This window comes from Arachis ipaensis, chromosome B05, assembly GCF_000816755.2.
Source record: "Arachis ipaensis cultivar K30076 chromosome B05, Araip1.1, whole genome shotgun sequence".
Lineage (NCBI taxonomy): Eukaryota > Viridiplantae > Streptophyta > Magnoliopsida > Fabales > Fabaceae > Arachis > Arachis ipaensis.
This window is the reverse complement of record NC_029789.2, coordinates 146,198,681-146,211,966: the sequence shown is the minus strand read 5'-3', so window position 1 is coordinate 146,211,966 and position 13,286 is coordinate 146,198,681. Positions and strand designations below refer to the sequence as shown.

The 13,286-nt window shown below is 37.8% G+C and overlaps 3 protein-coding genes across 4 annotated transcripts; 1 reads left to right on the top strand and 2 right to left on the bottom strand.

Annotated features, from left to right (window-relative positions):
- LOC107641504 lies at positions 1,318 to 2,374 on the bottom strand. 2 transcript variants are annotated; one of them, XM_016344993.2, is made up of 2 exons: positions 1,909 to 2,374; positions 1,318 to 1,673 (listed from the first exon to the last, which is right to left on the bottom strand). In XM_016344993.2, the coding sequence occupies exons 1-2, from the start codon at positions 2,342 to 2,344 to the stop codon at positions 1,537 to 1,539; spliced, it is 573 nt and encodes a 190-aa protein (XP_016200479.1). In that variant the 5' UTR covers positions 2,345 to 2,374; the 3' UTR covers positions 1,318 to 1,536. The 2 variants fall into 2 exon arrangements, with proteins under 2 accessions (XP_016200479.1, XP_020958856.1); XM_021103197.1 differs by having other exon boundaries at positions 1,921 to 2,374.
- On the bottom strand, positions 2,475 to 2,984 carry LOC107641503 (ferredoxin-thioredoxin reductase, variable chain, chloroplastic-like). Its single transcript, XM_016344992.2, has one exon. It carries the CDS (start codon positions 2,982 to 2,984, stop codon positions 2,475 to 2,477), a length of 510 nt encoding a protein of 169 aa, XP_016200478.2.
- Positions 6,521 to 8,477, top strand: LOC110262674. Its single transcript, XM_021103196.1, has 8 exons — positions 6,521 to 6,588; positions 6,673 to 7,156; positions 7,244 to 7,330; positions 7,446 to 7,575; positions 7,666 to 7,800; positions 7,936 to 8,048; positions 8,119 to 8,212; positions 8,299 to 8,477. The coding sequence occupies exons 2-5, from the start codon at positions 6,707 to 6,709 to the stop codon at positions 7,743 to 7,745; spliced, it is 747 nt and encodes a 248-aa protein (XP_020958855.1). The 5' UTR covers positions 6,521 to 6,588; positions 6,673 to 6,706; the 3' UTR covers positions 7,746 to 7,800; positions 7,936 to 8,048; positions 8,119 to 8,212; positions 8,299 to 8,477.

The window sequence follows — 13,286 nt, the reverse complement described above, 5'->3', positions numbered from 1 at the left end:
TATTATTATTAAAAAAGGTGGATTTTTTTTTGCCATCATTATTACTTTTAGTTTTTATGATTTTTTATGATTTTTATGCTAGTGGTGCTCATTATTATGCCATTTAGATGTTACAATTGATTTGATCATAATCAGTGGATTTAGAACCAATACATATTAGTAAATAGTAGTATTTTTTATATATGATTTGCGTTTTAGGGAGCTAATTTACCTTATGCACTAGAATTTTGAAAAGCTTTATCAAGGCTGCTTGACATGGAGCGGTTGTTTGCCCGCATCTTATCCACTAGGTAAAAGATATCTATGCAATTGTATGATATTTAATTATTTATACATACCTCACTGATCATATTCTTAAATACTCACTTTTCTTTTTCATGAATGTAGCGAAGCTAATAGAAAGGATGCTAATAAAGTGATTCTGTATGATGATGCAAAGAAACAATTGCTGGAGTTTATTTATGCTCTTCGTGGTTGTGAACTAATGTCACATGCATGTTCTTCTCCTGGCGTTATTATGAATATTGTTTGGAGACACACCTTTTTCTGTACTCATTTTTGAAACACAATTGGTTGAGAATTTCTGAATGTAAGAGGGTGTTGAAGCCTTGGTAGAAGATGTTCCAGCAAAGTCTGTACCTTCCAGGAGTTCATCAAAGAGGAGCAAAGCAGAAGTTCATAATTTGTCAAAAAAAGGTTTTTCTAAATCCGTGGCTTTTTCTAGTACTTGGTTTTGATTTCATTCAAACTTATGGTAATTTTTTTTTGTTGAGCAGAGAAGAAGGAGTAGGATCAATGAAAAAATGAAAGCCTTCTAAAATCTAATTCCGAATTCTATCAAGGTAACTCTAGAGTTTCTTTCATGCTTTGATATTAAATGGTGCACTTCATTAGTTTCATTATGAAAAAAACAGGGCGGTATAGGCAATATATTTTAGCATAATTTTGCTTACAATTAATAACATTATAGCATGAATTCATGGGGGGATTCTTGTGATGAAGAACTCAAAGTTTATGCTTACTTAGATTATATATTATATCCAATGGCCATAGAAATGGCTTTCAAGAAAGATTTATTCTAAACTGTAGGGGAAGTTTATGATAATATTTCAGATGCTATCGATGAGAAATGGATTGAGTTTGCACCCTATGAGCTTTCCGCAGCCTTTGCAGCCTTTACAATTCTCAAGAATGAGTATGGAGTTTAGTAAAGAAAACAGGGCCATCCCTGTAAACATGATAGAAAGTCTGCGTCTACACCAAGGCAACCCTTTGCACTACGCATCCCTACCTAACAAACCAACCATGCCAAATCAGCCATCAGTGAGTTAACCTTCATATCTCAGTAACTCAGATGCGCCTTTTGGGCTGGAACCGCCAATACCCTTCATATCTGAACAACTCAGAGGCGCCTTTTGGGCTGGAACCGCCAATCCTAACACATATAAAACACCTTCAACCAGGAAGATTTTCTGAGGTAAGCTCTCAATGTGGAATGGATGTCACATCTTGCTAAAACTATAGTACTAGTCATTGTTACATGTTCTCGTTTGAAATGTAAAAACAGGCGCATAGGGAATTCACATTGCAGCAGCAGCAATCAAATGCAAGCCATTCAGAGGGTTCTACTATACCAACAATGTCCTCAGTAGTTTTAATGTTGAGTAGTGAAGCTGTATTAACATAAAAGAAATAACACAACTTATGAGTGTTGAGGCAGAAATAACATAACATATGAAGTGTTGAGGCAGATTGTTGCATCCCAACACAACTTATCAGCTGCAAATTTAGAAACGCTCAAGAGATTTTGGGTTATTTGAGGCACAAGTAATAGATTAGTTAATTTGAAAGAAAGAGCAGTATTTGAATCATAAAGAGTAGAAGAACCAGAGTTAGAAATCTTGATACCTTGACCATTACCTATATACAACTGATCTGACCCAATCTGATTCTCAGCAGCTTGAAGAAGGTTATTAGGTTCAGCTGTCACATGGTGATGACGATGATGACGGTGGTGCTGCCAAAAATGTCCTAGGTTGATGAAAGGATGGTGGAGGGGCTGGATGGTGATATGATTGAGCTGAAAATGTTGCATTAGGTGACTGAAATTGCTGGTCAAACTTGAGTTGGTAAATCTACCACCTCTCATGAATCTTCCTCCTCTTCCTCTGCCTCTAGAAGGATTGTAGTTTCTTTGAAAATTCTGATCCGAAGGGATAGAAGATTGAGATAAATTGGCTAAAGGAATTGGTTGTGAAGGTTTCTTGAATCGATTTAGCATGTCTTCATATGCTACCAGGTATGATTCTGTTTCAACTACTGTAAACTTGCCCATTTTTGCCATGATAGTGCCAATGAAGCCTTGATATTCTTCCGTGACTCCATCAAGAATGGTTTGAATATATTCATCTTCAGAGAACGGTGCCTCTAAGGCAATTAATGAATCTACTAATTGCCTAATTTTTGTAAGATATTCAGTAGTGGTAGTAGTGAGTCTTACAGACTTTAATTGTGATCGAAGACTCTGAATTCTTGCCACGTCCTTCAATTTCCGTAACAAACTCAACCTTATAAGGCAAGTTAGCAGAGATTCGCTTCCCGTTCCATAACCCTACGTACTGCTTGATCTGACCTTCCATTCCGTCGAGATCGAGCTCCGGAACCTTGGGAACATGATAGACCTTGAGCGGCGATTTCACCCTAACGCGCGCACCGACCTTGCTGACCTTGGAAGATTCTTCTGCTTCTTCGTCTTGTTGAGAAGAGAGTTGAACTGCGACCTCGCACCTAACGAGGCCGGTTAGGGGACGGCGCGTGGGGGTTGGGAGTGAGAGGGCGCATGAGGGTTGAGGGAGTGAGAGAGGGTTCTTGGGGAGAATCATCCATGAAGAAGTGCAGTTAGGGGAGACGCTCACGGAGGATGAAGGCGAACACGCCCTTGTTGGGTAACTGCTACTGCTGCTCATGCTCATGCTCATGCTCATGCTCATGCTTCTTTGCTCAATTAAGTGCTTTTTGCTGTGTCTTTTATTTTTGATTTATTGTGTTGTGATTATTATGATTCTTATTTGTTAGTTGCTCCCTCCTAGGGGCTGGAAGTGAGTTAATCTAGCTCATGAGCCAACTTGAACTCGACTCGTTAACAGCTCGATAAGCTAAGTTCGTGAGCTGGTGAACCAAGCTTGAGCCTGAAATTGAGCTCATAAATTAAATGAGCCGAGCTTGAGTTTGGATAAGCTCAGCTCATTAGCTCGTGAGCTGACTCGATTATATATATATTATAACAATCTTAATTATTTAACATTTATATTTATTTTTTACATATAATTTTAATATAGGACATAAATAAAAAATTTATAATTTATTGATAGATAAACAACGGGCCTGCTACACATACAAGTTTACAAGCTTACAAGTTGGCCCAGCCCAAATAGAACTCACGCGCATAAAGAGAGATAACATGGCGTGATTGCTCCACACTACAACCGTTACGTATGGCAGACTCTTCCACTTCTTCCACTTCTTCCACTTCTCAAAGCGCTTCGAAAACAAGGAAACCCTCCCATTTTCGAGCGAAAATCAAAGTTCAAAATATACAAATCGTTGTTCGAAACCTCCATTAAAATACCATCAAACTCTCCGTGAAGAATCTGAAGAGAAAACAAAGCAACAATACTCAACGTAAGTTCATTAAGATTCATGTATATTTTACTTTTCTTCTACGTCGTTCTTCTAGGGTTTACTATTATTCTTGCTTCTTTGTTACACTGTTCTAAGTTCTACGTCGTTCTTCTAAGTTCTACATCGTTCTACGTTCTTGTTCTAAGTTCTCCTGCTATTGTTGTTGATTTTTGGGGGTTTATTCCATAGATTGGGGGTGTATACTGCTTAACCTTGTAATGTGGCTTGATATTGAAGCATGGTTGAGTGATATCTGACTGATATCTATATGGATGTATCTGAATAATATCTATGGGTGTATCTCACTGTTATCAATGGGTGTATCTGATTCTTATATATGGGTGTATCTTACTGATATCTTTGGGTGTATTTTTCGTTTCAGAGAAAATGGCAGCAAGAAACCAAACAAAAGACCTTAAGTGTGCCACACATTTCCTGAGTGATAAGTTTTGGAAATCGGCGTTGGCAACGAAGAGGAACGCCTGATGTTCAAGAGGATATTCATCCTCTACATACAGATGGCGTTCCTTTTGCCAACGACGATAAACAAAATATCGGCCGTGCACCTGGCCCCAATTTTTAAGATGGACGACATATCGGAGAGAAACTGGGGGGGGGGCATGTTTTGACCTTCATGGTCAAGGGCATCACAGACTACCAGGAGAAGAAGAAGAAGGCAATTGATGGCTGCCTCTTCGCCCTGATGATAATATACTTTCATCTTTCAGAAAACAAAGGCAAGAAGAGGGCTGAAAGACCACCAAAGCCCTGGATTGCCAACTGGACTAAGGAGCAGTTGGTGGAAAGAATGACTGCAGAAAGAGAGGAAATTTTGGTAAGTAAATATAATATGTTGCTTGTATTTTATTTACCTGAATGCTGCTAGCTAAAATATCTAATGTTTCAGGGGATTGTGAAGATGGCGGAGACAAGAGCAAGAGAAAAAATGAAAAAAGAAGAAAAAAAAGAAATAAAAAAAAACAAAAAAAGGAAGGCGAGTTCAACATCGTCTTCAGAGAAAGAAACTACTGACAGTGACACTTCTACCTCTGAGTCTGAGACTCAAGAAAACTCAGAGGATTCAGGAACAAAACACCGCAGCAAAAAGGGGAAAAAGTAAGTACCATACTTGGGTGTAATTTTTTTTCGACTTGGGTGTATTTTGTTGATCACGTTGGGTGTATGTTGTTTATTAAGCTGGGTGTGTTTCGTTTGCTGCGTTGGGTGTATCTTGTATATTCAGTTGGGTGTATCTTGTGCATTCATTTGGGTGTATTTTTTAGTATGTTCTAAATAATATTTGTTTGCCTTCCAGAATGGATTCTAGAAAAAGAAAGAAGAGTCAAGAGAAGTCAGATTCTGATTCAGAATCTGAATCTGAATCAAGTGATGAGTAATGTCCTGAAATTATTACTCCTTTCTTTTGGCTTCATTATTAAGATTTCGTGTATTAACTGAAGTGTCTCTTATTAACTTATAGGAGCGAAGAATCATCACCGGTGGAGAAGGAAAAGAAAAAGAAAAAGACAAAAACATCACCAAAAAAGTAAGCACTTCTTTGGATAATATTCTGTAATAAAATTAATTTTTTATTTCTGATTGGTACTCTTTTTTTTCCACCCAGAACACAACCAAAAAAGAAAAAAGTTGTTGTGGAGGATTCACCTCCTAAAGAAGATCAATACTTTGACGGGTACAGTACCTCGTAAGCTATATTACCGTTTATCATTGTAATTATTTTTGTTAACATCTTCTTTTATGAATGTAGTGAGACATATGAAATATCAAGTGACGAACTAGATGAATGACTAGGGCAAAACGTTGATAAATCTGCTGCAGAGGGGTATGTCTTGTTGGGCTGTCTATTTCATATTTTGGTGTGTTTTGTATACTAATAATTGTTTCTTGTTTTGCAGGGAGAACCAAGCTGACCTGCGATCGACAGAAGGTCGCTATGTGTCCTCTGAAACGTAAGAAGCTTTATTATTTAATAAAATCTTGTTATCATGATTTGGGTGTATTTTGTGGAACCATTTCGGTGTATTGTGTTGATCAAGTTGGGTGTATGTTGTTTATTAAGTTGGGATATTAAGTTTGTTGTGTTGGGTGTATATTGTCCATTCGGTTGGTTGTATCTTGTGCATTCATTTGAGTGTATTTTATACTTGTATCCTATTTTGTCTGAATAACATCAAATCTGTTTTAGAATACCGGCTGTGACCTTGGGAAGTGATGATCCTTCCTCTCAAGGACGCACAGAACAGAGTAGTGTAAACCAGCCGTCACAGAGCATGTAATTTCTCTTTCAAATAACCGTTACTTTTGTTCTTCTATTACCCTTCTACTTCTAATTATGTATATATATTTTTTAGAAAAAAAAAGCCCTTTATTATTTTATTCAAGAAAAAAAAGGCAGAAAAAAAAAGCAAAAACTGCAAGTATGTAAGTTCTCAAAAAACAAAGCATGTCTTCTTTTTGAATTGTTCGGGTGTATTTCTTGAATTTCTTTGGGTGTATTTTAGGTTGAGTCCGGCTGATTCGAATATGATGGTTGTGAGGGAACAGACACCGTCGGATGCGCTTACAATGTGAGTTTTCCAAGAATATTTAAACCTTATAACCTTATTATTTTCAAAAGCGTTGTTAACCCTTCTTTTTTCTTCTTGTTTAGAGTCTCGATTCAGATTTTTGTGCCTGCATCCCAAACCCCTATGCTACAGATTGAAGGGATTACAGAAACGTAAGAAATAGTATTGGGTGTATATTTGCTAACAGTTTGGGTGTATATTGTTCCTGATTAGTTTTTTTTTACACCATGATTAATTTTGTATAACTGTGCAGCACTCCTGAAACCCCCAAACAACTTCAAGAGACCACACCCACGCTTCCCCCAGCTCCAACTAAAATGTAAGTTCATCAGACTAAAATCAATCTTTGCTTATCATCCGTATATTCTTATTCTTATTCTTATTCTTATACATGATGACGCAGTCATCCAGACGCAGAAGATGCTGCTGCCCTGTTGATGATGGCACGGACAGCATCCTATGTTCCTAAAACAGATCCAGGGGTGTCATCATTCAGCCTTGGATTGACTGATTCAAGCCAGGAGGGGGCGTCAACGCAGGAGACAGAAAGGGCAAAATCTCCAGAATCTGCAAATTTGATAGAACAATTGGATGATTTGGTCCAAAAAATAGCAAGCAGTGCGGCGAAGGGAAAAAACAAAAGTCCACAAATTCAGAGGGGGGTTGGGGGAGAAAGTTCTGCAAAGTTTCAAACTCCTGGGGGATTATATCAGATTACGGATGATATGAAACAAAAGTGCTACATCTGGGGGACGAGACTGAAGGAAGATGCAGATGGCAATACTAACGAGTATGAGGAGATGTGCACTCTGATTGGCCAAGGAGAATACATTTTGATGAGAATGCACCTTGTATCCCTCCAGGCAAAAAGTGATATAGAATCTCAGGTAATATTAGAATAACATTAATGTTTTTACACCAAAGTCAATTGCAATGCTTATTAATGTAAAATGGATTTCGGCATATATTTCTAGATTGTATCTGCCATCTGCCTCATCCTCAACCAGAAAAATGAAAAGAGGTTTCAAGAACAAATATACTGTCTCCCCCCCGATATTGTGGTAAGTGTTACTTCTACGAACTTTGGGTGTATTTTTTGTATTGATTTTGGTGTATTTTTTATGTTCAATTGGGTGTAAGTTTAGTATTACATTTCTTGTTTCGCAATTCTTGCAGAGCATGGCACTTTCGGATCACCCAAAGGGGGAATTCGTATCACCGAAAACGAAAAAGGAATTTAGGGTGGAAGCCTACCCGAGTTTCATTCCCTTCATAGATAGAAAAAAAATTAACTTCGCATCCATATGTAAGTTTTCGTTTGCTAAATTTGTTAGTACGCTTATTTACTTATATGCCAAATAAAATAACACACTGTTGAAATGTGGCAATCCTTCAGATTTTTGCTCCTGTTTGCCACTCGGGGCATTGGTGGTTATGGCTGATAGATACAACGAAGCGGAGATGTCATATACTTGACCCACTACACAAAAAAGCTCCAAGCGATGAGAGAAAGGCCATTAATAAATTCACTGTAAGTTGCCTCTGTCTTCTTTACTTTAATAGATAGGTCTATTTCGTTATTTGTGTTGGGTGTATATTGTCCATTCAGTTTGGTGTATCTTGTGCATTTATTCGGGTGTATTACTAATTTGTTTTGCTATTTAAGGGATATGTATTTTCAAGATTGATAACATATGCCGGCGGGGAACCTCTACAAAAAGGGAAGAACGAGAAGAAAATTAAAGCATCATATGTTAAAATATCAGGCCAAAAAACAAGGTATAAATTTGTGACTCTGAACATCAAACTTTCGTAAATGAGATTTGTAATTTATTTTCTTCGTTTTCAGCTATGACTGCGCTATCTACGTTATGAAGTGGATGGAGTTAATTGAGCCGAAAAACATCAAAAAGGGGAAGTATGAATGGGATATTTGGCCACAGGTAACTGTCTTTAGAACTATATAACTCTGTATTACTTTACTGAATTAATATTGCTGTTTACTAAAGAATATACTTTTTAATTGTAGGAGGAGGTGGACCACTATAGAGTGGAGTATGCTTCCCGGATACTATTCAGTGAGATGAATAAACAAAGAGATCGCGCAATTAGAGAGAGTAGTGCTATAAGGCTGTCGAAGCCATCCTCTGTATTATTGAGTCCGTTTTGTCAGATTAATTCTGCTGATATAGAAACTGCGTAATCCAACTGCTGTCTTGTTCGAATCCTTGGCGGGCTTTGAAGCTCGTTAACGGATTCCAAGTTGGCGTCTTCGTGGGATAAAGAAGATGTCCCCTTCCTTTTGGCTTTTAATGATTCCATCTCGGCCATGACATTATCGTACGCACGGTGCAAAATTGCAGTCAGCTCATCCGATTCGGAGGCAAATTCGCAAATATTTTGCGAACGAAAAACCAATTGGTCGAACCTCTTGCTTCTTGGCTCCATCAGTGGCTCGTCGTGGCTGCTCTTGATGTGTGTGTGTCGCCTCTTTACCTTCTTGCTCCATCGTTCCAGTATGTATCTAGGGAACACTTGGCTTACTTGTTCGAAGCTTAACACGCTTAGTGCGTGACGGCACAGTATCCCTCTCGACTCGAATAATAAGCATTGGCATTTTACCTCGGCTGCAACTGAGTCGTAAGTAACCAAGAACTTGTTGAATATTGAGCTGGAAACTTGTTCTCCGACTTCGTATACTGAATAGCCTAGAGCGGAATTCTTTAATATGGTGATGCAATTCGCCTTTCCTCTGAATTGCGCTTGGACTTTCCTAAACTTTGTGTGAGTGTACGCCTCTTGAAACTGAGCTTCAATGGAGGATTTGGTTGCACACGGTATGACCGTATGAAAATCTGCAGCATCTGATTCTCTCTCTGCTTGCTCCCTGCTTCCGAGGCAATTATCGTATTGTTTGACGAACTGAATAAGCGAGCTGTTCCGGGTGATATACTTGTTAAAAAATGAATGCATGCTCTCGCTCCTTTGTGTGCTTCTCATCCCTGCCCAGAAGTGGTGATCCAGATAGATAGGAACCCATATGTGACGGTCTTCGTACAGATCTGCATAATACACCGAAACACAGACTGTAAATACACCCGAGAGAACATGCAGTATACACCTCTGCTGCAGATTTTAAAAAGACATTACCTGAAAGCCACTTGTTGTCCGCAAGACCAAAATTCAGCAGAAAATCATTCCAATTCCTATCGAATGAGTCTTTGCTATGAGAGTTCCAAACAACATGGCTCATTTCTTGTTCGATATCGGCATGTCCCTTGTACCCGTTTAATTTGCTAGGAATCTTCTTCATGATGTGCCAAATACACCAACGGTGAATTGTCGTTGGCATACAGGCCTCTAAAGCCATTTTCATTGATGCGCACTGATCGGTGAGAAACCCTTTCGGAGCGTTTCCTCCCATGCAACGAAGCCAGCATTGAAATAACCATTTGAATAATTCAATTTCTTCGTTCTTCATCAAAGAGCATCCGAGAAGTGTTGACTGACCGTGGTGATTCACCCCGACAAAAGAACCACAGACCAAATTATACCTGAAACAAATTACCATGGTCCAGAATGCAAAATCATTAGGTACACCCCAACAAATGCTTCGTATACACCCAATGGAACAGCCAATATACACCTCTGCTGCGGATTCGTAAAAATACATTAATTTAGCATCATAAACAGGGGCAGTTTGTTACCTGTTTGTATTGTAGGTGGTGTCGAATGAAATGACATCTCCGAAATACTCAAAGGCAGCTCTGCTTCTTGCATCGGCCCAAAAAGCCAGTTTAATCGATTGATCCTCTTCGAGTTGGAGCTCAAAAAAGAAATTTTGATTCTTCTCTTTCATTCTTAACAAATATTTCCCGAATTCCTTTGCATCTTCTTGTTCGGAAACATTCCGCACTTCCCTGGTAATATAATTCCTCACATCCTTTTCGATAAAATTTAACTCCCGGTGACCCCCGGCAGCCGCAACAAATGATTGGTAGGTTTTGCTTGGTCTGATACCAGCCTCCTCGTTATTCTCTATTGTACGACGAATGGACATGCTTAGTTCCCTGTGCTGTTTGAGTATCTCTGCTTTGCTTGGACAGCAGGGGTGTGAATGATCGAGCACAACCTTTGAAATGATCCAAGCACCGACATCCTTCAATGTGTGTATATAAATTCTTGTAGGACAGTTTAAACCGGCTGTCGGATTGGTCTTCTCGGTCAGAGATATTTTAGATTTCCATTTTCCCTCTCTGCTACATGTAATCAGTTGATTCTTAATCTCGTTTCCCTTCCTATTTGTGCACCGAACTCTTGTAGAGAAACCTGCAGCCTTGGCGTAGTTCCTGTAAAATTTTTCAGCATCTTCAAGGGTGGTAAAGGTCATTCCGACCTTCGGAACAAGCTCGTCATCAACAACCGAGAGAGGCTGCACAATACACCGTGTCAGAAACTGTGAATACACCCATAGATATGATTCAAATACACCCAATCATGCCTAATATGATACACCCGAACCGCAACAACTCAACTACACAATGACCTTTAAAGCCATAAACTGTAAATACACAGGCTGCGGAATACACCATGTCAAAAACTAAAAACACATCCAATCATGTCTGATATAATACACCTGAACAACAACAACTCAATTAAAATAACAAAACCAGTACTGTAGATACACCCACACTTCAAGCAAGAATACACCCAAAAAAAGACCTGATCTACACCCGAGCGTCTGCTATAAATTCCAGGTAATTAATCACAACTAATACATTGAATCGACAGATTCATGTTAACGTGTTCATACTGAAAGAAAATTACTGAAAGAAAATTCATACTAATCCTATGTATATCAAACCTCAGGAACTTTGTTAGATTCAAATTCATAATCCACTTCGCCTGGATTCAGCTGACAATCTGAGGTTGAATGATCCATTATCTTCAAAACGAGTTCAAACTTTGATTTCAGAAAACAACAAATCAAAATAGAAAACGAAAGCTCGAGTTGCAGAGAGAGAGAGAGAAGAAAGTAACGTAAACGAAGAACATACCAGTGAGAAAAGGAGAGGAAAAGAACGATGGAGAAGACGCGCGAGAAGAAGAACAACCAAATCTCAAAATAACAAAAACGAATCTTTTGAATTTGGTAGTTAGATATACGCGGGATCTTATATAGCGCGTGTAATCAACGTATGTGGAGAGGCGCGTTTTTTGGTTTTATTGTTTAATGAACTTGTAAAGCATACAAGCCCTAATGGCTTGTATGCAGAGCTTTTCCGGATAAACAATATATAAAATTGATCTTTTCAAATATTTTTAAAAATATATAAGTTATAATTTATTGATATAAAATTATAGATTATGTATTTATGTTTCTCTTATTTGAGTCAGCTCGTGAGCTCGAGCCAGCTCGTGAGCTTTTGGTGAGCCGAGCTTGAGCTTAAGAAATAAGCTCGATTGTTAATGAGTCAAACCGTGAGCCAAACTCAATTTTCGTAAGCCGAGCTTGAGCTTGATCTAGCTCGGCTCAGCTCAGCTCACTTCCGACCCTACAGTCCCTCCATTCATTTTAACCTTTTCAACACATTTATAACTTAACAACTGCCAGTATACTTAAAAGTCAATATTATATAAAAGAGTAAAGTATTGTTTTTGTCCCCAACATTTAGGGTAAGTCTCAAAGTTGTCCCTAACGTTTCAATCGTCCTATTTAAGTCCCTAACGTTTTAAAATTGACTCAATGTTGTCCTGCCGTTAGGGATCCGTTAACAGAATTGACGGCGGGACAAAATTGAGACGATTTTGAAACGTTAGGGACTTAAATAAGACGAAAATGTTAGGGACAAAAACGATACATAAAAATAAATTTTAATTTAATTTTATCTTTTAATAATATTAATTTTTTACTGTACATAGTGTTCAATTATTTTTTATTTACATCTAAATAAATTACACCTAATCATGTTACTTTCATTTTAAATAAATTTATTTTCTTATAATTAGAAACTTTAGGGACTTAAATAGAACAATTGAAACGTTAGGGACAACTTTGGGACTTACCCCAAACGTTGGGGACAAAAACGATACTTTACGAATATAATCCAACGACTTTTTCTACTCTGGAAAAGAATATTTATATTTACTTTTGTCTAAATTGATACACATCTTTGTATTATAAGTGAAACTATTTTGTGTAGATTTTATATTTTATCTAATGATCAAAAGATATATCAATTTGTTGAAAATTCCTTTGTATTTTTTCTGTGTAAGAATAAAAGGATTGATGGGGATATTGGATAATTTTCTGATTCTGCTTTTAATTCAACCACTCACTCCCCAAAATACCAAAATTTAGTACAGTGCATAATTTACGTGATAATAATAAATTAATAATAACAGAAATCTCCTATTAGTTAAGTTTTCTGTATACTATAGTATGGTCTTTGGAAGGGGACACGTGAGTGATTTTGCAACACACCCACAATATCCATTATCCACCCGTTCGTCTATATCGAACTGATATTCTCCTAAACTCATGGTCTTTTGTCCTCATTCTTCCGAGATTTTCTTTGCTACGCATTGTTGTTCTTATCATACACGTTTGATTCTTTCTAATGATATTTCTAGTTTGGCAGAAATTGCTAGTGTCTATTATGACTGGGAATTTCTTTTATTAGTCAAATTCATCATTTTCTACTGTGTTTTGAAGCCAAATAAAATTCATAAATGGAGCCTCCTAGCTCAATATATAAATTGACCTAACTTGCTGTCGGATAGTACCAACAACAATTGCCATCAAGTCACACATGAACCTGCCATAATATATGTATACTTTCAAGTGGACTACCCTTCACATAATCTACCACTTTTTCAATTCCCACTTTCTAATTGAATGGTATTAGTGTATTACCATTTTGGTAGGTTTAGCTACCCCTGCATTGCTCCGCAACCATCTGCTGAAGCTGGATTTGGAGAACTGCAGTCTACAAGATTCAGTATAAACTTGAAATG

Excerpts from the sequence above, each read along its gene's own strand:
- LOC110262674 (XM_021103196.1), top strand. The coding sequence starts at position 6,707 with ATGATGGCACGGACAGCATCCTATGTTCCTAAAACAGATCCAGGGGTG. Across the intron at positions 7,157-7,243 it reads AAAGTGATATAGAATCTCAG|ATTGTATCTGCCATCTGCCT; the intron begins GTAATATTAGAA and ends ATATATTTCTAG. Across the intron at positions 7,576-7,665 it reads AATTAACTTCGCATCCATAT|ATTTTTGCTCCTGTTTGCCA; the intron begins GTAAGTTTTCGT and ends GCAATCCTTCAG.
- LOC107641503 (XM_016344992.2), bottom strand. The coding sequence starts at position 2,984 with ATGAGCATGAGCATGAGCATGAGCAGCAGTAGCAGTTACCCAACAAGG.
- LOC107641504 (XM_016344993.2), bottom strand. The coding sequence starts at position 2,344 with ATGGCAAAAATGGGCAAGTTTACAGTAGTTGAAACAGAATCATACCTG. Across the intron at positions 1,674-1,908 it reads GTATATAGGTAATGGTCAAG|CTTCACTACTCAACATTAAA; the intron begins GTATCAAGATTT and ends ATGTTAATACAG.